The following is a 25,277-nucleotide window of genomic DNA, read 5'->3' on the forward strand; positions in this document are numbered from 1 at the left end:
CCATGGGCTTAACATTGGCAATATATATGGGTCCTTATTTCACGTTTAAGAGTCAAAAATGAATTAGCAGATGATTTACGAGAACATGTAGAGAGAATAGGTCGTTGACTTTTTGGGTGTTCTTGTCACGTTTGGCACTACTGTAACAAGTTGCACTTGCCTGGATTTTAAGAAACTAAACATTTTAAATACAATTAAACACACTTCTTAAACTTACAATTTGTTGTCCATGTTCACTAATTCTGTCCAAATCTGGATGATTTACAATGATTAGTCAACAAAAATCATGTTTCAATTTCTTCTCAAACATCTTTAATAAAACTGTATGATGTGTACTAATATGCCATAAGTGAGAGAGATTATTTTGTGTAAACATTCTTACAAAAATACTGAAACGATGTCTCTTTCACTCGGGATATTAAAGCGAAAAAAATATATATATATATATACACAATATATACACACACATTTAAAAAAATGGAACCATAAATAAAAATATGCTTTCTAGGAACGGATTGTTAGGAACAGATGCTATTTATCATATTTTTTTCGCGTTCATTTGGCGCTGTGCAGATCGATCAACATCGTAGTTAGTACTACCTCGTGGTATTATAATGTCATAAAACGGTCAGTCTGCGCAGCGCTGCATAAATCCGTCTATCTAGCTGTCGTACTTCTCCGACTTGATCGACTTCGTACGGTGACAGAAGAACCGACAGGCGGATGACGTCAAAGTACCGCGAGAGCGATTCAAATCTTACCAAGTAGTCTAATTTCGACTCACTCTCGCGGCACTTTGACGTCATCCTCTGTCAGTTATTGCGGCACGTATGAAGTCGAACACCCTATTTACGCGTTTACGTAATTTCCGGTTTAAAATAATGATGGCGACCTCCATCGACCGTGGTTTATGACAGTACGGTCGAACAAATAAACAGGCCGTGTGTGGTTATCTCCTTGCATTTTCCCCACAGTGTAATTTACAAACATCGTATGACTTTCTGTAGTGGTAAGTTTCTGTGATAATTCAGTCTTGCTGCGTTTAGTGTGCATTTTGATATTGTACATTCGCTCTTGCCTCATGCACTCATGCTGCGACATTAATCTGAAGCGGGAATATCGTGATTCCATGACCCTAAATATGAAACAATTTAGTTATATTTTGACAAAAAAATCACGTGTCCAGGCGATAACGTAAACGATTTTTGTCACCCGTCCACATCAAGTCATTACAAAGTGAGAAGTCATCTTAAAGAGTGTGGTCATATTTGTCACACTGACTACTTTTGTAATAAAACATTGCTAGTGTACAAACTGTTTGCTTTTTCTTACAGAACATGAATCTGCACAAATTGCCCTTGCGATTGCGTCCATCAGTAAGTGTCCTTGCGTTTGTTTCATTGTTCAGATACTTCATATCATTAAAGCATGTTAAATATTGTGCATACTTAACATATTTAAATTATCAGGTAACACAGAAGATAAGACACCTCCACATAAGTAGAAGTGGCCAACAGTTGGAGGCGGTTGCTGTGGAGACGGCATCAGCAGAGCCAAATCGGCTTTCAGTCTTCAGAACTTCAGAGCAAGACCCAGTATGTCCTTAAAAATCCATCCAGTAGACAATATAGGTTTTTATTATAGGGCTCTCCTCCTTCAATGCCTATGCCATTTTTACCCGTTTACAGCAAAATATCAGTATGGTAAAATGCTACAAACCATTTAGATCACACGGTTAACTAGCATTTAACAACAATTTCTGGTAAAATGTCAAATTCAATTGCATGGATTATTATATGCTGAGGTGTGGAATAACTTTTTGCTTACCCTCTTGTCCTTTCTTTTTATCAGGCATGCCATTCAAATCAACATGCTGGGCAATACTACACCCTTCCTCAGACTCACATCCCCACACTTTTCCCTCATGGTCTGCCTCCACGGTTCCAGTTGCAGGTACAACAGTGCAGAACAGCAATTTAGGTTACAGGTTTAATAAATCCATAGTCTAAAAGCAAAGACTTGTCATTGATGCTGCTTGGAAATCTTGAGGTTTGCATGTGCGGGTTCTTATGTGTTTCAGATGAAGACATTTAATGAAGGGAGTGTGATGGTGAGGCATCCAGCACTGGAGCTTATCTCATATCTTAAAAAAGCAGACTACAGCAACCCTGCCCTGCGTTATGTACTTTGTATCCTCACACACATCCTCATTACGTTCCTATATCCTGTGAGCTGTTTCTTTAGCTTTGGCTTCATTGTGTCTGTTTCCTTGTAATGTTTCCAACATTAGTCAGTATATCTAAGTACATCACTTAACAATGTGTATCAGATGGAGTGACCGGTTCGGGAAAGACCATGTCATTGTGTCATGCCCTGCATTACTGCTACACTCAGGGCTGGCTTATCCTGCACATACCTGATGGTGAGCTGTGCAAAACTTCATTCAAAGACAGAATATGCTAGAAAGTCTGGAGTCTGATCAGGTTTTCTTTCTCTTTCTAGCACACCTGTGGGTAAAGAACTGTAAAGAGCTGCTGCCTTCTTCTTCCCGCCCTTCACGTTTCGATCAGCCACTCCAGGCATCTCAATGGCTAAAGAACTTTAAAATGACCAATGAGCGCTTTTTATCTAAGGTACGGATAGATGTGGTTATTGTGAGACCTATTTCTTTGAGACATTTGCTAAGGTTACATTTACTAGATATGTTGGTCTTTTTTTTGTTTTGTTTATTAATCGTGACTAATCGTTTGGAGAATAAAGTTTTTGTTTGCATCTAATGTGTGTGTATTGTGTATAATAACTATGTATAGACGAGTACATAATCTTAAGAAAAAAATGTATATATGTATGTATATGGATATATTTTATTATATAAGATTTTTTTTTATAAGATAAATTACTTTTAAATATAAAAATGTATATGTACATTTTTCTTACATATGCACTTGTATCTGTGTGTGTTTATATATGTATAATTATTATACACAGTACACACGCATATATGATGTAAACAAAAACTTTTATTCTGCAAACGATTAGTCACCAGGGTTTCCCGCAGAAAATTTGTTAGTTAAGGTAGTAGGGTTGGGCGGGTGGTCGGTGCTGAGGGCGTGGCAATCAAAGGGGCGTGGCGTATGCGTCATGATGAAAAGTAAAATATTTTAATAAAATAAATAAATAAAATATTTATTTTTAAAACACTCAAATAAAACTTAATTTTGAAGAAACTATGACAAAAATGAACACATACTAGATTATTAATGAATTAAATGTTTTTATCTCTAACGGGAATAGCTGCGTGATGAAGTGAAACTAAAGGGTTAATAAACACAAACTAAATCAGATGTTGTAGAATGTCTGACGAACGATGATAGACGGCACAAAAATTGTAACAACTGATTATTTCCCACTATTAATTACATTATCTTATTAATAGTTTTGCAGCCCTAGTTTTTGATCTGATATGTTAAATTCACTTTTATATTTTTGAAATAAATGGACAGATAAAGACAACACAACGTTATGTGTGGACAAAGAGAGAAAGTACTGAGGAAGGACGAACTTTAGGGGAACTTGTTGATCAGGTAAGTCATCACATTATAATCTTTCCATTGGAAAAGCATTTTTTGTACTTTGTCACTATGATCTCTTGTGTATTGGACACGTCTCTTTTGTATAGTGGTTTATTAATAGTCTGTTTATCATTTACTCAAACAGGGTGTAAATCGAGTTAAAAGCAGTAGTGATGTGGTGGGTGCGGTGATGCGAGAGCTGAGGCTACAAGCAGGTGCCGAGGGGACCTTTAAGCTGGCTGTGGCTGTGGATGGAGTAAATGCTTTGTGGGGCAAAACATCTCTAAAGAAAGAGGACAGGACTGTGGTACGTGCTGTAGATTTGTATATGTATATCTTTTCATCACTGTTTACATTTAAAGTCATAGTCCTTTATTGTATTTCATCAAAAATAATTAATCAGTATACATTTTTAAATACAGTTTCAAGTTGTTTGACATCAGACATTTATGTTCTTTTTATAAAGTGTGAGCCAGAGGAACTGACTCTGATTCATAATCTGAGGAAGATGTTGAAAAACGATTGGGTAAAAGAAGCTCTTACTAGATATCATATTTTAGTTTTTTCAAAATCAATTATTTACTTTCATTCTGCTCTTTCTTTCATAGAGTGGAGGTGCCATTCTCACAGCTATGTCCCAGACAGGGTCACTTTTCACACCACGGTCTGCTTACCTTCCCGCAGAGCTACTAGGAGAGGTCAGACCCCTAACATCATAGGCTGTAAAAAAGATGAATGACCTGTCTCCATAGACTTCCATAAAAAAAAATGAAGCCAAAATATCTAAAAAAATTGCAACTTGTGCTAGTGATGTCCTATGAGGGTAGCGAAGTGAAGCCACAGTATCAAGACCCCACCCATTTGACACAAACACAAATCAAGTCATCACACCTCTTTTTAATAGCATCTAACAACTTACTTGAACTGATTCGAAAAACAAACACTTAAAAGTACATCAACAAGATTAAAAATAACTAAAAGAACAAATCTCATCATTGGGAAAAATTTATTTGAATTTGATTTTTAAGTTTACAAGGAAAGGGTGGGGTTTATGACCTATACTGATGCCAGCCACCAGGCGGCAATCAAAATGTTTTGGCTTCACTGTACAGGATGTGTGTGACACACATACACACTAAACTACAGAGCAAATTCCCAAAGTCAACAGAGCTTTGTGTGTTTATTTTCTGTTGCTTTTACAATTTTGCAAGTGCTTCATCATCAGTTGTTAAATTCCCTAACATGGTCATCTGACTAGAGCATTGTACAATGGTGTATTGTCTAAATTTGTTCAAAGGGCTTAATGTATTTGCACCCTCTCTTTGTCTCACTGTTTCTGTCTTTGCCTCTGTTTCTCATTTTCAGGAAGGGTTTGATAATATGGAACCATTTGTTCCCATATCTGTTTCCACATACGATGAGAAGGAGTTTGAGAGCTGTTATTTGTACTATTTAGACCGCAACTGGCTGCAGCATCCACACAGTAAGTTTTTGTATTTATATGCTTGAATTTTGAGAAGAGGAAAGGATGAAGTACAAAATGAACGCTTGTGTTTTTGAGGTGTCGAGTGAAGTCTCCGCAAACTTCCCAAACAAGCATAGGAAGTGTTTAGTCCTAATACAACACAATGAAGTGATGTCTCATTAACCCATTCAATTAAAGGGATAGTTCGGCCAAAAATGATATTAAACCCATGATTTACTCACCCCAAAGCTGTCCGAGTTGCATATGTCCATCGTTTAGACAAACACGTTTTCGGATATTTTAGAAAATGTTTTGGATCTTTCAGTTGATTAAATGTAATGTTACGGGGTCCACAACCTTCAAGTCCAAAAAAAGTGCGTCCATCCTTCACAAATTAAATCCAAACAGCTCCAGGATGATAAACAAAGGTCTTCTGAGGGTAATCCGCGCGGTGGTGTTGTAGAAATATCCATATTTAAAACTTTATTAACGAAAATAAATACCTTCCGGTAGCGCCGCCATCTTGGACTCCTCTGTATTCAGGAGAGAGTATTAGCGTAGTGTACGCACTTTTCTTAGTGACGTATGACAAATTCGGAGGGCGGGGGCACAGAGCAGCAGCAGAGTAGCCTCCGTAGGCTGCGTAAGCTCTCATCCTGAATGCGGACGCGACTAAGATGGCGGCGCTACCAGAAGGTATTTATTTTCGTTAAGTTTTAAATATGGATATTTCTACAACACCACCGCGCGGATTACCCTCAGTAGACCTTTGTTTATCATCCTGGAGCCGTTTGGATTTAATTTGTGAAGGATGGACGCACTTTTTTTGGACTTGAAGGTCGTGGACCCCGTAACATTACATTCAATCAACTGAAAGATCTAAAACATTTTCTAAAATATCCGAAAATGTGTTTGTCTGAAAAACGATGGACATATGCAACTCGGACAGCTTGGAGGTGAGCAAAACATGGGTTTAATGTCATTTTTGGCCGAACTATACCTTTAATAGTAATAACAGTAATAGTAATATTTTTTTATATTCTTCATAAAGAATTCACAAAATGGCTACGAACTAAATTGTACTGTCAAAAATCCTATAATTATGACAAAAAATTAGCTTGCTAGTGTCATTTTGTGAATGGGATATTTTTGACATGACTTTTTTACCAGGTCTAACTGAAGAAGGAAAGAAAGAGCTCATCTTTCTCAGCAACAAAAATCCATCCATCCTGGAAAGATTGTGTGCTTTTTTGTAATGCAATTGTCTCTTTCTCTTTCATCCACCTGTAAATCATGTGAATTCCTCAATAAACTATTATAAGCATGCAGCATATTTCATAATAAAAATTGTTACTGTACAAAAATCTACAGCTTTTATTTCCTTCCATCATTGATCGTTTAAAAAATATTTAGCGAAGGCTTTCGAAAGAGCTATGTAGAGATGTCACGTGATGGAAGAGGTGGTCAGGTCCATAGATATCTATGGTAACAACCAGAACTGTCTCCAGTCTGATAGACCACAAAAAAGTTTGAGACATCCACTGCCAAAGACTGGGTTTAGAACACAAGATTTCCTAATTTGATGAATTTTTATAAATAATATTATTTGTCACAAACAGCAGCATTTTATGTAATTTTAAAGGGTTTTCTGTAAAATTATATAAAGCTATTGCATTTATTCCAATGTATGTGGTTATGGGGACACTTGTATAGGTGGAAATTGAATACAAAAAGGGTATTATTTCTTCCTTCAGTTGGAATAAAATAACTTTTGCATATATCAGAATAGAGACAAATCTTTTCCTTTTTCCTCTAAAAGCTGACATTTGCTGGAATCAAACAAAACTGTCTGCGCCTTTTTATTTTTGTTTTTATTAGAGGATTGGTTTTATTAGAGGACTGACAACACAAATAACAATGTTTAGCACTTTCAACAGTGTTTTATGTCCTTTCAAAGGCTTTACTGTAAAATGATACCATCAAAAAATGTCCCCACAAGGTCATAAAAATACTGGTATTACTATCTTTGTGGGGACAATTGGTCCCAACAACGTGATAATTACCAGGTACACACACACACACACGTCTACACCAGGGTTCCCCAAATCTTACCCATGGAGGGGCAGAGCACTACAGAGTTTAGGTCCAACCTGAATCAAACTTGTGACCCACATGTGATTTTCTTGTTTTCATGAAGACCATGATTAACTTGCTCAGGTGTGTTTGTTTAGGGTTGGACCTAAACTCTGCAGTGCTCCGGCCCTCCAGGGTGAGATTTGGGGAACCCTGGTCTACACTGTTATTACCTTGACACTTTTTACAAAAAAATTTATTTTCATGGCCTATAACATCTTGTGATCCATAACAGTGATCACCAAATTAAAGTATAACACATTATTTTTTAAATTATTGAAGTATAACCATTTAAAAAAGTTTATTGACTTTGAACAGCTAATGTACCTGCAATTATATGATCACCTATAATAAGCTAGAAATATAACTGCATGTCTGCAGTCGGATATAGATTTGTGCATGTGGTCATATCAAGTCAGACCAGAAATGCACACAAGTCTCTGAGCTTGAGTCCAAGTCAAGTCTCAAGTCTCGTTGTAACAAATAAAACTCTAATAACAAATAAAGAAATTACAAACATTTATAAAAAAGAACAAAGTTGCACATTAAATAAGGTCTAAAATTAGCATTAGGTACAAGCATCGAATGAAATGGATAATAATTTGTCTTTATTGTACAAATTAAATATGATTATTATTTTTAGAGCAATAGAAGTGATTTTCTGTTTGTCTTGGGTTGTTTGATTAACATAAATGACACAGACTTAAAGGTAGGGTAACACATTTTGAAAAATGCTAACGGTAGCCGCCTAGCAATGAAATCCCGATCCCACCCTCAAGTCAAATCGCCATCCAAAGTCACGCCTCTTTTCAAACACATGAACACGCACAGATCAGACGGTCACGTCTCATGTCTCATTCAGCAGTGAGAAAACTTTGCAGTACAAAGTCGAATAACACTTCCAAAATAACCAAACAACTGGTGTACATCAGAATTAGTTTAAGCACACGTTCGGTTGTGTAGACGTAACTATATCGTTACGCTAATCCGTAAACTAACACAAATTTCATAAGCAACACAATGTTTCATCAAAGTAGAATATCTGAATCCATCTCAATACAAACATATCGTGTACCCACCTTACCAAAATAAACAGTGCAACGACCCTTTCAGACCCTTTGCCTCCTGCAGCTGTTTTCATCTCGTGGTTAAGCAGTAAAGTTACCGATGTTCATTTGGGTTTTTGCTCTTGCTGATCAGGCAGTTTTTGCTGTTGTTGTTATAAAAGATGTATTTCATTGTGTGCCTCTTGTGTAGGTTGTCATTTCAGCAGAAAAGTTTGCTGTTCTCACTGTTTACAGACAGGAGATGAGCGCACGTGAACGCGCCGATGACGTATGGTGTCTGCGTGGACTCGCTGCGCGGTGGGAACTCAAATTACACTTACGTATGAGGGACAAAAATGGAAACGTCCATTCGGACCGAAATCTATGATTTGTTGAACATTTTTTGGTCCTACGCCTTTCACAGATGACATAAATTTCTACAAATACATTTAAACAACTTAACACAGTGATTGCTATCAGGATGTGAGGAGCCTTTTAACCAGCATAACAAAAAATGTTTCAGGATCAAATCTGTTACCCTACCTTTAAGTAGATTAATTGAGGTTACTGTCTCTTTAAGAAGACATAAACAAATGTTTTTATTAGAAAAAGAATACTGTGAGATCATTTTGTGTGTGTGTGCCCTGTCAAGAAAAGAAAGATTTTATGTTGGCTTACCTTTTGAAACACTTCTCTCTGTATGTGCACTACTGAGGGCACTTAAACGCGTGCTCACACACAGGCGGAGGGCGAATTCCAAACAGCGCTTCAGGAAGAAGATGCAGCAGTCGCTTCACATAAAACGTTATGTTGTTTTTCATTGCTCTATTGTTAATGGACTACAGTATGACACAAAGTAGCAACTCTGGACCTGACTGGAGCTGGACTGGACACACTTAACCGCATGTGCTCACAGAAATCTGCTCACTTTAGTGCTCTTTTGCGGTAAAATTGTTTAACCATTTAAACAATTGCAAGCCTTAGAAACACGTTAATGATAAACTTACCCTATTTAAATTGCATATTAATCCCCGAATCGCATGCCAGCCGAATCGCGGGTCTGTCACAGCACTACCCAAAGCTTCAGATGAATGGCACAGCAGCGGCCGGTGCAGTCGACATGTATGTTCGCTAATACATGAGTTCAATGTTTACAAACAACCACAAACATTTTTTTTATTCATGCAATGCTAACAAGCATTGTTCAATTATCGGTATTCACTGAGATATGATTAATTAAATGCGCTGATAGCTCATCCCACCTGTCATACAGATTACACTGAGTGGAGCGGGTGACCGACCTAAGATGGCGGCCCCATGGCTCGACCTCGCCAGTACGCAGTAGCGGTCGTCCAGAGTCGGTCAGGTCATATGATCTCAGCCTGTCAGAGAAACCGGAAGTCAGTAGGTTACAGTTCTGCGTGATTAACTGTTGACAGCACATAAACAGTGTTCTGAATAGACACGAAAATCTCCCCCTAAGCAACATTTAGGAGACAGTATGATTTAACATGTAATGATAGTTATAGTTTCGTCGTTATAACTACGCTGAATGGATTTACCTTATAAGGAATACATCGTGATCGCGCAGTGAATGTAAATGTTGCTGTTGTTTACATGTAGCAGAAGGACCGCGTGACAAGATGAGAGAAGCGGCTGTTTTCATTCTGCTCATTGGAGTTATCAATATTTTAAGAGGTCTGTTTATTATGCTGTTATAAAATCAGATACATACCATCTGTCAAACTGTTTTACTTATTTGTATTTTCATGTCTATATCTCATATAGCTGATAATTACAAAGAATGTCAAGCACTGATCTTTGGTCATGGCTCGGTCGTCTGCGCGTGCAATTCCACATATTGTGACTCAGTTGGACGGGTTCAGTTGCCAGATCCTGGTCAGTTTTTGTCGTTTGTTAGCAGTAAAGCTGGCAGCAGACTACTGAAGAGTCAAGGCCAGTTTCAGAAGAACAGCACAGGAGCAGGTGAATGGTCAGATAGTGTTGTCTCTTGGACCATGATGTGTAAATGAAATAACCAGCTAACATTAAATTAAGTGCAAGACCAAATGTTTCATTTTTAAAGCTTTAATCAATGGTTTTGAGTAGCACCCCTGTGTATGCATTATATATCCAGTTGTGTGTCACACATGCACAACCCCTCTCTTACCCCTTTCCAAAAATTCAGCTCTCAGAATTACTCTGAATCCCAATCAGAAGTATCAACACATTAAAGGATTTGGGGGAGCCATGACAGACGCAGCAGCCATGAACATCCTCTCCCTGTCCCCTGGAGCTCAGGACCAACTGCTCGCACAGTATTTCTCCCCAGATGGTGAGAGAGATCTTAGAAATTTGATTTTTCACCTGATTTTTAACACATACAATTTACCGACTCAGCAGAACAATGTTTGAATTTTAATACTTTTATCTAATGCAATGTTTCTAAATCAGGGGACCGGGGCCCACTAGGGGGCCTCAACATCTTTTCAAGGGGGCCTCAAGATGACTTAAAATGATTAAAAATTAGACAAAACAAGCATTAATATATGCTAAAACAACTAAAAAGATATTTATAAGACCATTTTGTATGATAATTTTTGTAGTGAATATACATCTGTCTCGTCTCTAGTATATCTTATTTCGTAGAAATGGTGAGTGGAGGGCCTTCAAATATTGTTGTTGGGAAATGGGGGGCCTTGAAATAAAAAAGGGTGAAAACCCCTGATCTATTGTGATATTATCGAGACCATTATCTGACAAAGGTTAACTGATTAAGTGTTTCCCGATGCATATTTGATCCACTGGTTTTGCATTCTGAGGGTTACATTTGGTGACAACACACATGAGTCAGGATGACAGGTTGTTGTTCTTTGTTGGTAAAGCACGTATGTGTTGAAATATAAAAAATACGTAACATTCTGACTCTTGCCTCAAATTTTACCTTAAAATGTCTTGTCTCCACTGCAAACAGCAATGTTGTCTTTCCTGTCCCAATACTTATAGAGGGAATTGTATATAATCCATTACAGGTATCGAGTACAGTGTTGTGAGAGTGCCTATGGCCAGCTGTGATTTCTCAACTCGACTCTACACGTACGCTGATTCTCCAGGAGACTATGAGCTCCAAAATTTCACCCTGAGTGAAGAAGACATTCACATGAAGGTATGGCACATACTACTCTTGCTGGAGTGAATTTACATTAAGGCATTTAGCAAAAAGCATGTATCCAAAGTGATTTATCACAAATTACAAGTTTTCACTATTCCAAAATAATACCTGTTGCATATTGTATTCATACAGAGCCCAGATAATCTAATATTTTTGTTATATTTTTGCAACCAAGCTTACTGCACGGAAGGCTTTATCCTACCATGCAATGCACTTGGTTTGACCTCATTTACATGTGGAAAATATACTGTTAAAGAGAAGGTAGTATTCTGTATATATTGTGCTGCATTCAGTCTACTAGTATTGACAGCCATTATTTCACAAATACTCGTGCTTAGAACATCTGTTTATATATTTTAAATATTCAGTCTAATCGTGCTATATTATTTCATTTGATTATTTTGCTAGATTCCCCTGCTGCAGCGGGCCCAGGCTCTCTCTGCTCGACCTCTGTCTCTGTTTGCCAGTGCCTGGAGCGCCCCTGCCTGGCTGAAAACAAATGGTGCACTAATAGGGAAAGGCTCCCTTATAGGAAAGCCTGGAGGCAAGGAGCATAAGACCTGGGCTCAGTACTATATCAGGTATACTTGATCACAGTACCATTTGCCAGATACATGACAGTAACAAATACACAATACATTTAAATTTAAGCATTACAGTGTATTCTCCTGGCCTGTAGATTTCTTGAGGAATATGGAAAGTATAATCTTTCATTCTGGGCATTGACTTCAGGCAACGAGCCAACCGCTGGTCGGATGACGAATTACAGCTTTCAGGCTTTAGGATTTACTCCGGAGACACAACGCGACTGGATCGCCCTGGATCTCGGTCCGGCGCTCCATTCCTCACCATTTGCCAAAATCCGCCTGATGATTCTGGATGATCAACGACTTCTCCTTCCATACTGGGCCAAAATTGTAAGTAGATAGGATGGGCGAATAGAAAGAAGGGTTGATGATGTTTATGGAGGTGGCTAAAGTGTATCTTTGTCTCTCTCACTGTTTAAGGTCCTGAGTGACGTACATGCTGCGCGCTATGTGCATGGTGTTGGCGTTCACTGGTACTATGATCGTATCGTACCTCCTGACATCACCCTAGGAACCATACACCATCTCTTCCCAGAGTATTTTCTGTTCGCAACAGAGGCGTGTTCTGGATGGAATCCGGCGGACCGGGGTGTGCGTTTAGGCAGCTGGGACAGAGCAGAAGACTATGCACATGACATCATACAGGTGCTTATATTAAAATTTTATTCATAATAAAGTTTTGGTAAAACATTTACTGAATATAACTAAAGGTTTACAACTTATCATGGTCTTGCCTTATCTCTTGCATAGGATCTAAATAACTATGTAACAGGCTGGACAGACTGGAACTTGGCACTTGATCAGGGTGGTGGGCCAAACTGGGTAAAGAACTTTGTGGACAGCCCTATCATTGTGGACCAGAGTAAAGACATCTTCTACAAGCAGCCCACCTTCTACAGCATGGCCCATTTCAGGTAAGATGCATTTAAAGGTCTGTGAGATTGTGAATCGCAACCAACGGTTTAGTCCACAGCTCATCCTTCCCTTTCGAAACGCAAAGAGAAGCTACGGTAGCCGCCACAGGACAAACATGTCATAATTTATATTTAATATATGTATATTTTATTGCATTTCTGTCAAGAGAACTAAAAGTTACACAATGCACCTTTAAAGCACAGTTTATGCTGAATGATTTTAGCTCTTATATGAAATTGTATTAAGTGCACCTCTAGTGAGAAGCAGCAGCTTTTACTGGCATACATGTTTAGTGCTGGACAGCCATAGCTGGAATTTAATTATAAACGTAATAGTAGGCACTTGGCTTTAATTTAGTTATTCATGGGTTGTGTAAAACTGCTACGTTTCTTTGAACTCGGTTATATAATCCAAATACAGCAGTGGACTTTTCAAAAGGATATGCTGGACAAAGCTCATCTTGGAAATCCTGTGTGATCCTACTTTTTATTGAAGTAACTATTATATTTTTTCAAATCCAACAGCAAGTTCCTGTGGGAGGGGTCACAGAAAGTGGGCGTGTCCATTAGTAAGAGCACTGTCCTGGAGCTTTCGAGTTTTATCAGACCTGATGGTTCAGCTGTGTTGATCATTCTCAACAGGTAATAAGTAAGAATGTGCAGTTATCATACAAGCTCAACATGTTGATTATTATGAATTTATGTGCATGTGAAATATTTATATCATCTCTGCAGGTCGGAAGAGGAGGTACAGTTTGAGGTTTGGGATCAGACGTTGGGCTTTTTGACATCAACCGCCCCATCTCACTCCATTCTCACTCTGCTGTGGAACAGACACTGACTGCAACCCAATACTGTGGGTTAATTGCCCATACATGGACCATAAAGAATAACTTCAGTTGTTCTTTAAAACGCTAACATTTCAAATGACTGTATGGGGCTGTTTACACTTGGTATTAAGATGTGTTTTCATCGATCGGAACACAAGTGGATGAGAGAGACACATTACGTTTACACCTGGTATTTAAATCTGTCTCTTTTGTCCACTTTCGACCGCATCTGTCCTGAAAACTGTGAGGGGACGGTCCGTGAGACGGTGGGCGAGTCTCTCTGCTGTCATTCAAACGCGAGCGGGAGTAATGATGAGTTTATATGGACGCAAACTAATATTATGTCGGAGTCCACTGCTTGTTTAGCAAGTAAACATGCTGAACAGAGTTTTGTACGTTTATATGTTGGAGCTTTCTCTGAATTTCAGCGCAATTGATGAAATAGGATCGCGCAACTTTCACGCTTTCAAAACGAAACTACGGAGAACACCCGCAGTAGTTTTATCAATGAAAGACTAAAAAATAGCGCTGTTCACCGTATGTTCACGCCAGAAGTCAAAAAAGGACGTAAAATTTGTGTTTAATACCTCAGATCAGATAAATGGGCGGAGAGAAGGCGGTCGCGTGTGGCTGTTTGAACACATTCAACCACATTGCGTTCCGCAACTCCAAAGCGATCTGATCGAAAGTGGTTTCGACTACCTCTGGATGTGGTTGAAAGTGGTCGAAAGTGGATAAACACTGTTTTGAACACCGTTTACACCTGGCATTAACGTCGTCCACTTGTGATCCGATCGACGAAAACGCATGTTAATGCCAAGTGTAAACAGCCTCTTTGATTACAGCAGGCACTGTTAACATATGCTAACATATGGAACTCAAATGATCAATTGTAGCAATTATTGTAATTTATGGATGAAGATAATTATTAAGATTTTGTTTTAACAAATTGTTGATGTTTTAAAAAGTGATGACAATTCATGATCTACATTGCACTTTAACCTTGAGCAATAAAAGCAACAAAGATGTTTATGTAAATGTTTCTATATAAGGGGGGTCATCAAGCATTACACAACCTAGTGGAATACTTGATACTGATTGGTCAATCCTGCCATTCAGTGGCCTGATTTTTCTCAATAACCACACAATCGCATATCCAGGCTACTTTAACTGTGCAAATTAAATAAAGTGCTTAATTTTAAATCATAATTTTCATGCAAAAGCAACTAATTTAACCCGGTCAAAAATGAGGTTATGATATTAACCAAATTCTCTCAGCACATATTATACCTTCATCAAAAACTACCATGTTTCACATTCAGACTTGGGTCCCTTTTGAGTACTCAGACCTGAATACAACCTGATTGTGGCAGTCACATGGATCACAGGGCCCCTTAAAGAGATAGTTCACCCAAAAAGGAAAACTTTGTTATTATTTTCCCATCCTCATGTTGTTCTATACCTGTATAATTGTATTTTTTTCTGATGAGCACATAAGAAGATATTTTGATACATGATGGAAAGCACACAACTGAATGTAACCATTGACTTCCATAGTAGGAAAAACAAATACGATGGAATTCAATGGGTACCATCAACTGTGTGCATGTCATCATTTATCAAAATACTTCCATAATATTTGTTTTCCTACTATGGATGTCAATGGTTAAAATCAGCTGTGTGCTTACCATCATTTATCAAAATATCTTTTGTGTTCATCAAAATAGAAAGTCATACAGGTTTAAAACAACGTAAGGGTGAGTAAATGATGACAGAATTTCCATTTTTAGGTGAATTGTCCCTTTAATGTGTGGTTTAGTTTCTTAATTTTTATACTCCGAATTTCATTATTTGCAATGTTTCTAGTTGCATCTTTAGTAGAGATTTTGCCATGTGCTGTCCAAAAAGATATTGGTTTTGCAAAAAAGCTTGCATGCACTAAATAAAGTCAGATGCACTTAGAGGGTTATTTATTTTTTATCTAAATATGTTGCAAGATGCGAAGTGAAATAATGTAGTCACCCCGTCAATATAGCAAAATAATCTCCATCCTCTACACATCAGGGTCCTGATTACCCTGCAGGGGTTTATTTTGCAATAGCAACCATGACTGTACATTTCCCTTACATACAAGCATCTGAATGCATTTGTTATTGTGGTTAAACCCAATGTAGGTAAACCTGTCATAGCAAGATCCACATATTTCCTGTTTTTTATTGCATTTTATTATTAATACATCATGGTCGTACACATCATATAATATATATTTATATATACTTTAATATTTAGCGATTCATCATCATTTTCAGTTTTTTTTCTGTGTTCCTTAAATGAGTTTTCCAACTAAAATTATTTACATTAGAAAAACTGCAATAGAAATGAAAGTGAAAAGAAATTGAGCTACAGCAATTAAACAACTGAATGACGCCAATGGGTTTGTGATATATATACACACCAGAGATGTAGGGAAGAGATAAAAAAAATTCATGATTTCAAAGTAAATAATGAAAGGCTCCGATAACGACGAGAGGCCAGGGAGTAAAGTGACTTTCAAAGACACAGCACCCCATCCCGACAAAAATTCACATTGAAAGATAAGAGGTGCTACCCATGGTGTACAGTTGGTCACTATATGACACATAACACTGTACAATCTAAATATAAGTTGGGAGTTGTGTTGCTATAGCAACAATATATGCCTGACCCTACCCTCATCCTGCATTGTTTGTTAATTCATGGTGCAAACAGAACAGGGTACACTAGTCAAAATGCTGAAAAACTGTGAAAAAACATAAACAGACCCAGAAATATGGTGGATACATTCGATGAAACTGATCAGAGCTGCGTTAGACAAAAGTAGTAAACAAACCATAAAATACATCAGTATGGTGGGACAAAGAAGAAAAACAAACAATGTCAGAGGGTGAGACAGTATAAATGTGTGCGTCTCAGAAGGACCATCTCTCCGGTGTGCGAGGATCAGTGTTTAGGGAGGAAGACTCTGATGATGACGACTGAGTGCTGCTGTCATCTCCATTCAGGCTCTTCCTGCACACAGGACATGTGTCGTGCTTCATGGAAAAGAAAGTTGTATATGTTAGTGACATATCGGGATGTAGTTTGCAGTACAATTTTCAAATGTAAAGTACTAACTGTACACAAGGGTTGTTACTTAGAATCAAAAGAAATGAATGTTATAAGCAGATTTAATCTATCATTTCTGTCCTGTTCATTCCCGTTTCTCTCACCATTTCTAGCCAGGGCACGATGCAGTCGCTGTGGAAGATGTGGTTACAGGGCAGCTGCCTGACCGGCTCACCAACTGTGTAGTCTTCTTTACATACAGGGCACTCCATATTGCAGTCTACTAGAGACAGCATGCACAGGGTGAGAGTAATGCGATTGTAGTAGATATAATAAGTTGCTTTAAATATGAATTACAATTTATCTTCGGACTAGCATGTGCTTGGGATATAATAAGACACAGTGGGAGCCAATTAAAACAACACACTGTGCAGTAAAGGTTGAAAGGATAATTAAGAGAAAGAAGAGACTGACCAGCCTGTTCCTGAGTGATGATTATGGTGGGGAGGGAGGAAATTTTCTCTTTCTCTGCAGGAGGGGGACCCGTGTTCTCAAACTGACCCAATAACTGAGTGAATGAGAGACAGACAGACATTATTAGCATTTATACAGAGGAGACACAAAACTAGTAACATTCACACGTGCATGATTACCGCTCGTTTAACTACCTGTGTGATGACTGCATCCAGACCCCCCTGTCCCCAGGCGTAGTCCCCTGGGTTTGAGTGCAGCATGCCTGTCCTATAACACAACACAAGCATATCAATGTGATTAACCATACTTAAATTTGGTACATATTAGCAATTACGAAGGCTTTCGAAAAGGTTTTAAATACAGCTAAAAATGTTGCATAAATTTAACACATTTACCATATGGCATTATAACTGTGATTCTATCTCATACTAAAAAAAAGTTTGGTTTTATGTATGTGTATAATCTTTTAAAGCTAAAGACTTTGTAAGTCAAATCATCCTACATAATATTAAAACATTTTGTGGAAATAACCTTGATATCTTCACTATACTGACACAGTAATCAAAGTGAAATGAATGATTGAAATCAAACTTTTATGCTCCTAATATCAAAATAAGATTATAAGACTTTATCCTGGATTTCACAGACAGAGTCACAAATCATTAACACACAAAAGAAGATGTTTTGATCAATTATGGTACATGTAAGCACACAGCTAAATCCATCGTATTTGTTTTTCCTATTACGCAACTGTGTGCTTTCCATCATTTATCAAATTATCTTCTTTTGTGTTCATCAGAAAAAAGAAATTCATACAGGTTTAGAACAACATGAGCATGAGAAAATGATGACAGGAATTTTATTTCGGGGTGAACTATCCCTTTAAAGATAACATTAATAAAACATATGAAGAGTTTGGTTCCAAAACCCGATAAACGGCATTTAAAGGGGACAGAGAATGAAAAACCATTTTTACCATGTCTTTGTTGAATAATGGTAGTCTACCCGCATTCACAAACATACAAAAAGTGCTAAACATGCTAAACATCTCAGTCTCATAGAAATTCCTCTTTTAGAAATGTCAGCCAGAAAACGGCCCAAATTATGAAAAACTGATGCTTATGACATCACAGGCATCTAACTGCCCCTCCACTTTAAAATAATTGGCTAAATTTTTTGAGTGGCAGCAAAGTCAGCCAATCAGTAATGAGATTGCAAGTTAAGCCAGTAAGGGGAGCCAAATAGGTGCAAAACCACTTGTTTAAAATCCCCCACCCTAATAGAGCTATCTGAGAGAGGTTTTTAGGAAGCTTCTAAGGCATTACAGACCCAAACACCAACAAAAAATTGTCTACATGTCACATCACAGAACATGGATAAATACCCCGTCCAATCACCTTCCAGACCAATGTCACCTTCAAGTATTGTATCATGGTCAGTATTAAAAAGTACATTCATTTTATGCAAAATCCGTTATCTGCCTTGTTATTCTGCCATCTTTTCTCCCTTTTTCCAAACTGCGACAAACGCCACTCCTCCTCCTCTGCAGAATAGAGACAGAGCGCAGCGCATCATAACCTGAAAACCAAGCCCACCGGGGGGGGAAAACCATCCAACCGTCTCCATTGACTTTGTATAGCGAGAGGCCGCCTCCTTGTCATTTCTGGCTTATAACAAAAAACTGAATAATGCCTAAAAGCTGCTGTGTGACAATATGTACAGCTAACAAGCCAAAAAACCCAGAAATAAGTTTTTATAAGCTGTCGACCTCAAAAAAACGAGCATTTAAAGACACAAAAGTGGAAAACAGGCAACTTTTCATAGTACTCCTATTAGTTAAACTGCGTCCACTAGGGGGAAATGTAGTCGGCGATCCACTTTTTTCTCCTTAAAGGTTGGGTTTTACTTCTCGACCGCTTATAAAAACGCATTTCTGGGTTCTTTGGCTTGTTAGCTGTACATATTGTCACACAGCAGCTTTTAGGCATTATTCAGTTTTTTGTTATAAGCCAGAAATGACAAGGAGGCGGCCTCTCGCTATACAAAGTCAATGGAGACGGTTGGATGGTTTTCCCCCCCGGTGGGCGTGTTTTTCAAATTTGCATAACTGCGCTCTGTCTCTATGCAATGAATCTGCTCAACAAATCACAGCGCACCATTCCATGCGTTGTTAATGATGGCGGCGTTTTGAACACACACATAATCCTAGTTTTCCTCATCTACTTTGTACTTCATGATCAACAAACAAACAAAATAATACTTTAATGGCATTAATAAACCTGTGGTGGTTTTCTGTGGCGGGGAAAAACATAATCCATCAACATCTAATAATTTGCATGAGAGGCACTAGGGCGAGGGAAAAATGCCGGCTGGTGCTTGTTTTCCCGACAGCATCAAGCTTCTGTCATGCTAACACATTGACCCCAGAGGATCTTATGAAAAACTTTCCATTATTTTACTCGAAGTTAATGAAAATCAAGCAGGACCGAATAATTTTACAGCTGATGGCAGTCAAAAAAGTTTAGAGACGACGTCCCAAAGATGACCGCGGCAATGACAAATTAAGTGTTTTGATTAATGCCATTATTGTTAATTTTTTTTCAGTGTATAAAACAAATCAACTAAATGAATATAACATAGTAAAGATGCATGCACATCTATATATTGATTCAATATAGATTTATAGCATTTTGAAAAAAAAACTTGTCAGGGATTTATTGCATTATGTAGAAAAAATAATAATTTTTTATAATAAATCTTTGAAAATCAAATTATGGATTTAAATTTTTTATGTTTTTATAACCTAAAGATGCTATATGAAAGATTGTAACAGAAAATAGCGGTTTTCATCTTCTCACTTTCTTGGTATAGAAAACACGTTTTTACCCAAATTATTAAAAATTGATTTATTGAGTTTTGGAACCAAAATCTTCAAATATTATTTGTTTTTCTTTTTTTTTCTTAAAAAGGAGCTGAAATAACAAAGGCAACTATTTTCAAATTCAGAAACAAACAAAAAACATTGACTACAAAAGCATTATATTAATCACAGTCCTAGATATAAGATGGTTACATTTGGCTAGCATGATAGGCCAGATATAAAAAATGATCTTTACCATGACAGTGGAGGAGAACCTGGTACTCCTGAATTGGCAAAAAGACCTGCGAGAAATTGTTGTACTATTCTGGAAAGGGAGAAGAGACATTAGTGAGGAGCTGATACTTGTGCCGGGGAATTCTGCTAAATTCCTTCATTTCTTGTTGACATTTCATGAAGTATTTCATAAATCAGCTGAATATTATATAGTGCATATGTTAACTTCAACAGCTGCAAATTTTCATTTAATTTTCATTGCTAAACTTGCTAACTCTGCTAAATTTACACTGTTCCTGTTTCTTTTCAAAGATAGTTCACCCAAAAATGAAATCATTATTTTCTCATCCTCATGTTGTTCTAAATCTGTATGAATTTCCTTTTTTTGATGAACACAAAAGAAGATACTTTGATGAATGATGATAGGAACACAGCTGATTGTTACCATTGACTTGCATAGTAGGAAAAAAATGTGATAAAATTCAATGGGTACCGTCAACTGTGTGCTTACCATAATTTATTAAAATATCTTTATCATTTAACACAATACTTTCATAATATTTGTTTTCCTACTATGGAAGTCAATGGTTACGATCAGCTGTGTGCTTACCATCAATTATCAAAATATCTTCTTTTGTGTTCATCAGAAAAAAGAAACCCATACACATGAGGATGAGACAATGATGACAGAATTTTCCTTTTTGGGTGAACTACCCCGTTAAAGGCACAATATGTTACTTGCGCTAGAAGTCACAAAACAGCAACTATGGCATAGTTTGATGATGCTGTGAAGTCTGCACCTCCACTGTCAATGTTTGAAACATTTGGCATGCTGTAAGTACACAAGTAAACTAAATATATAAAACTGATAATGCAAAATATAAAAAAACTCCCTTTCCAAATTGCTTAGTCTACATTGCACAGTCCGTTGTGACTGGTCACCTGATTAGTGTTTGTTTTAAAAATCACCATAACCACAAGCTTCAGCTTTTCAGGTGTAAAGTAAATGTAACCAGTCCTACTCATACCTGCTCCAAACTTGCAATCGGTCTGACATGAGAGTCGGGTACCCTACTAACAAATTGTGGCTAAAGGCCACAGCGTCTAGCGTATGTCACTACAGCACACTTAGATCGGGAAATGAGGTTTACACACTGCTTGGCTTTCACACACTAGATAAACTCCATTACATAAACACTAACAATCAATGGCATCATTTTTGCCTTAGCAATTTGAGCTTGAGTCCAATCATGAAAATGTACAACAATCTGATGGACTAGAACCACCTTTGCAACCATGATTTGAACAGAATGTTTTATGGTTGTGCGTTTTCATTTTCATTGTCTATATATTTTCGGATGTAATGATGTAAACCATTCAAAAATAATATTCACACAGACAAAAATTAAACATATCATACAGAATATCTTACTTGGGAGATGATAAAGTACTGGAAGGGATTATTAGAGCATAGGGATGACTAGACTAATGACTAGAGTGAACTTTGAGGTTTGTGACTTTGCTGATCTATTTTATGCTCAACCGCATTAACATCCACACAATAAATAAAGCTAAAAAGCATATAAAGACACCCTTTAAAATTTAACATATATGGCGGTTTTCCAGGCAGGGCTTATCCAAGTCCCAGACTAAAATGCATGTTTCAGCTGCCTCAATTTAAAAACACCTTTTACTGAGATATCTTAACTCTTTCACCGCCAGCGTTTTTAAAAAAAGTTGCCAGCCAGCGCCAGCGTTTTTCATGATTTTCACCAAAGTTTAATGCCTTCCTAGAAAATGTTCTTCTTTAAATAAATAAACATACAATATACCAAATGAAAGAACAGACCCTCTGCTTTCAAACAAAAAAAAACCCGTTTCATCCTACCTTTAGTGGTTCTTTTGAATATGGGTAGGTTTTTGCAAAAACACCATATTTTGAGCAAAAAGCAGAGATAATTAAATTTTTGTGACGGACTTTTCATAGAGATCCCATTCAGAGCGATCTTTAAAACAGACACGGACATGCAGCAGCTTTCCATAGGGCAATACTTCCGGGTTTAAAAAGTTGCGGAATAGCGCCACCTGGTGTATAATAAGACGGAAAATCTCGTCATTGGCGGGGAAGCGTTTTCTCTTAATTGACGAGATATCTCGTCAATGGCGGGGAAAGAGTTAATATATATCAGTACCATTGTTTGGTCTCAACATGCACACCAGTACAGTTTTTTGTAAGGTATATTTATAAAAACTAGGATTTATCTTATCCCTTTTTGCGAAACTGACCCATAAGGTAAAAGTGTATAACCAAGTGAAAAACTGTGTTAGGGAAAAACCTACCCCTCAACGGCAGGAGAGCGATCCGGTCGACTGCTTCCTCTGGATCGGTATCTCCTCTGACTGTGCAGACGTGAAGGACGACCAGGACCCCAGTGCTCCCCTCCACCTAGAGGGCCAGCCAAGTGCCCACCAAGCCCACCCGGGACAGAACCGCCGAATGGCCCAGCTCCAAGTATCCCAGAGCCACTTCCACCTCCTGGGATTCGCTCGGATTCAGGACTGTCAAGATCCAGAGTGAACGGCCTCTCTACAAACAACAGCTGCCAAAGCTGTAGTGGGAAAGAAATATTTATGAAGAGATGAAAAAGGTAATAACACATAACTTATACACGTTACAAAACTCTTGCCCTGCTCTTATTATGTACATAAATGGCTACACAATGTGTACCTCAGACAAAAAGATGTTGTGAAAGGAAGGGCTTCACATACCTCAGCAAACTGTGAAGCCGTGTCATCAAAGTTATTTGAACTACTGTCCAGAAGACTGAGGGGAAAACAATCACATTCATGTCAGACCTGGCCACCAAGATAGCCAGGAACTACATTGCGGCATCATAACATTTAGCCCCCCTTGTAACAGGAGTGTTTTTCCTGTGTCCAGCATATGTTTTCAATGAAAGTGCCAAGGTTTTAAAAAACGGGGGGTAGCTGAGCGGCAGCGCTAGGGTTTGAAAAATTTTCAACTTGAACTCGTCAATGTCACTTTCTACTCTGCCGTCCAATCACAGAGGAGGAAGGGCGGAACCAATACCACACCCACCAACCAGTGCACTGCACAATGACTGATAAACCAGATGTTTAATCGCAACAAGCGCTTAGCTAAAGAAACGCTGTCAAGTGCCATTTTTAGAACAGCGCCTGGCATTTTCAGCCACGTTTAAACGCTTTGGTGGACACATGGCCTTATCACCACACATTTTAGTACAGCTGATTGACACAACAAGGAAGAAATTCCTTTCCCCTTCATTTCCAAAATGATGTTTTAGACACAAATTAAGCTTAAATTAAATGTAACTTAATGAGATCCATGACATATCTCTCTGTGCTTCAACAAAACATAAATGTTGTTAATAACAGTATGTTGGCTTTCTCAAGCGAACATAATAAAATAACAAAGCCTTAAAAATGTCAGTTTTATAACCCTGCTGATTTTTTATTTTATTTTATTTTCCATGCCAGTTTGGTGGTGCTTTAAATTCAAGAGCACCCAGTAGATCTATTTACATTACTCCAGAAGGTACGAGCCATCATCTGGCAGTTCAGGAGTTGCAACATGCCATTAGATAAAATGAATGAGGAAGTGCAGTACCAATGAAAAGCTCACCTTGAGTCTTCTGTAACCTCCTCGATAAAGCCGGAGTCACATCTGGGACATATATACTCCTAAACACAGAGCAAACCACAATGAAAACACAATAATGCACACACAAAATAAAATAGGTTGATCGCACTTGCACAACACTGTAACAAAAATGTGTTTCTTCAAAGAACACACAAATTTGCCTAGCAGCAAAACACATTCATTTGAATTTTAAAGCAAAAAGCCTTGTAGGGGAGAGACACTCCCTGCAATATGGGTTACATCAATTTCTAGTTGATTCATCAGAGACTCCTTCCGTATTTTGTTCTCAGATATGAACAAGTCGTCATATAGATCATCTCTAACAAAGGAATGCCAATGGGTGCTTATTCTTGACATGTATGAAAACAATTTGGCACACCATGTACACTATACAATAGCCTGTCTTACAATGCAGCGTTGTCCTACGTCTCTTAATAACAACACAACAAGCAGGTGTTTCATAGGAGTAAACAAGGGATTAAATACTATACTCATTCTCATGGTTTGACTTATTGACACACTGACCAACAGGTTAAACGAACACTAACATTCACAGATGTCAGTAATACGCATACATGCGACATTACAAATGAGTAAAACAGGAACATTTCGCTTTCGCTTTAAAAAGTATTGCCTCTGTCTCCGGGAAATGAATTACATTCGTAAATATACGTCTAAAGGGTAACAACATAAAAACATAAACGTATGTAATCTGAATTCGTGTGACAATTACAAATTTACACCGAAATACACCATAGAAAACATCACCAAACAAGACTCTGCGTTCACTGTATGGCTGAATGAGTGTTAGCGTCTGTGGTGAACATAAACTGGTTAGTTCTCTCAATTGCTAAGTGGACCAGCACAAGTCCTCATAATACAACCATAAATACACGTATTTTAGCGTGTATACATACAAACAAGAAGACACAGCGGGCCCTTCACCCACATAAGGCTGATGAACTGTGCGAGCTAGCATGCTAACTTTAGCACAACAGCGAAAGCGGAGAAACCGACGACACCACTGACGGAACTCGCCAATACGAACCGGCGGGCGCGTTTCAACCGAGGGGAACTCACCGGTAATTTGGGGCTTACTTCACCCTTACAACAATGACAGAAGAAGCGATGCGGAGGGACCGCCGCTGCCTCCGCCATGTTTTCCGTGAAACTGTCCCAAACAGCAGTAGCTCTGGCCGTTGCTCCGCCCACTGCAGAGGGTGG

General features: G+C 38.1%; 3 protein-coding genes across 5 annotated transcripts; 2 read left to right on the plus strand and 1 right to left on the minus strand.

Moving 5' to 3' along the window:
* Positions 1-871: 871 nt before the first annotated feature.
* dap3 (death associated protein 3) lies at positions 872-6,415 on the plus strand. Its single transcript, XM_065245961.2, has 13 exons — positions 872-1,009; positions 1,335-1,376; positions 1,470-1,595; positions 1,852-1,953; positions 2,081-2,189; positions 2,330-2,422; positions 2,503-2,633; positions 3,504-3,584; positions 3,718-3,879; positions 4,039-4,098; positions 4,181-4,270; positions 4,938-5,055; positions 6,208-6,415. Exons 2-13 carry the CDS (start codon positions 1,338-1,340, stop codon positions 6,291-6,293), a joined length of 1,197 nt encoding a protein of 398 aa, XP_065102033.2. The 5' UTR covers positions 872-1,009; positions 1,335-1,337; the 3' UTR covers positions 6,294-6,415.
* A 3,167-nt stretch (positions 6,416-9,582) lies between these two features.
* On the plus strand, positions 9,583-14,747 carry gba1 (glucosylceramidase beta 1). Its single transcript, XM_065261255.2, has 10 exons — positions 9,583-9,914; positions 10,005-10,202; positions 10,405-10,551; positions 11,249-11,382; positions 11,797-11,969; positions 12,068-12,305; positions 12,396-12,620; positions 12,726-12,889; positions 13,415-13,531; positions 13,625-14,747. The coding sequence occupies exons 1-10, from the start codon at positions 9,860-9,862 to the stop codon at positions 13,728-13,730; spliced, it is 1,557 nt and encodes a 518-aa protein (XP_065117327.1). The 5' UTR covers positions 9,583-9,859; the 3' UTR covers positions 13,731-14,747.
* A 1,026-nt stretch (positions 14,748-15,773) lies between these two features.
* rnf115a (ring finger protein 115a) lies at positions 15,774-25,257 on the minus strand. Of its 3 annotated transcripts, none has more exons than XM_065245965.2 (9): positions 25,134-25,257; positions 24,036-24,094; positions 23,141-23,195; positions 22,712-22,980; positions 20,394-20,462; positions 17,472-17,544; positions 17,278-17,371; positions 16,968-17,083; positions 15,774-16,790 (listed from the first exon to the last, which is right to left on the minus strand). In XM_065245965.2, the coding sequence occupies exons 1-9, from the start codon at positions 25,209-25,211 to the stop codon at positions 16,668-16,670; spliced, it is 936 nt and encodes a 311-aa protein (XP_065102037.1). In that variant the 5' UTR covers positions 25,212-25,257; the 3' UTR covers positions 15,774-16,667. The 3 variants fall into 3 exon arrangements, with proteins under 3 accessions (XP_065102037.1, XP_065102036.1, XP_073667733.1); XM_065245964.2 differs by having other exon boundaries at positions 16,968-17,086; XM_073811632.1 differs by lacking the exon at positions 20,394-20,462 and having other exon boundaries at positions 16,968-17,086.
* Between the last annotated feature and the right edge of the window lie 20 nt (positions 25,258-25,277).

The sequence above is a fragment of the Paramisgurnus dabryanus genome, chromosome 13, assembly GCF_030506205.2.
Source record: "Paramisgurnus dabryanus chromosome 13, PD_genome_1.1, whole genome shotgun sequence".
NCBI classification, from domain to species: domain Eukaryota; kingdom Metazoa; phylum Chordata; class Actinopteri; order Cypriniformes; family Cobitidae; genus Paramisgurnus; species Paramisgurnus dabryanus.

What these genes read in the sequence shown, in the direction of transcription:
- dap3 (XM_065245961.2), top strand. Translation starts at nt 1,338, where the DNA reads ATGAATCTGCACAAATTGCCCTTGCGATTGCGTCCATCA. An exon ending in AGAAAGAGGACAGGACTGTG is followed by an intron (nt 3,880 to 4,038) that starts GTACGTGCTGTA and finishes CTTTTTATAAAG; the next exon opens with TGTGAGCCAGAGGAACTGAC. An exon ending in CCGCAGAGCTACTAGGAGAG is followed by an intron (nt 4,271 to 4,937) that starts GTCAGACCCCTA and finishes TCTCATTTTCAG; the next exon opens with GAAGGGTTTGATAATATGGA.
- gba1 (XM_065261255.2), top strand. Translation starts at nt 9,860, where the DNA reads ATGAGAGAAGCGGCTGTTTTCATTCTGCTCATTGGAGTTATCAATATT. An exon ending in GAAGAACAGCACAGGAGCAG is followed by an intron (nt 10,203 to 10,404) that starts GTGAATGGTCAG and finishes CCAAAAATTCAG; the next exon opens with CTCTCAGAATTACTCTGAAT. An exon ending in ACAGTATTTCTCCCCAGATG is followed by an intron (nt 10,552 to 11,248) that starts GTGAGAGAGATC and finishes AATCCATTACAG; the next exon opens with GTATCGAGTACAGTGTTGTG.
- rnf115a (XM_065245964.2), bottom strand. Translation starts at nt 25,211, where the DNA reads ATGGCGGAGGCAGCGGCGGTCCCTCCGCATCGCTTCTTCTGTCATTGT. An exon ending in CGCTCTCCTGCCGTTGAGGG is followed by an intron (nt 20,463 to 22,711) that starts GTAGGTTTTTCC and finishes CTCCCTTTCCAG; the next exon opens with AATAGTACAACAATTTCTCG. An exon ending in TGGATGCAGTCATCACACAG is followed by an intron (nt 17,372 to 17,471) that starts GTAGTTAAACGA and finishes TCATTCACTCAG; the next exon opens with TTATTGGGTCAGTTTGAGAA.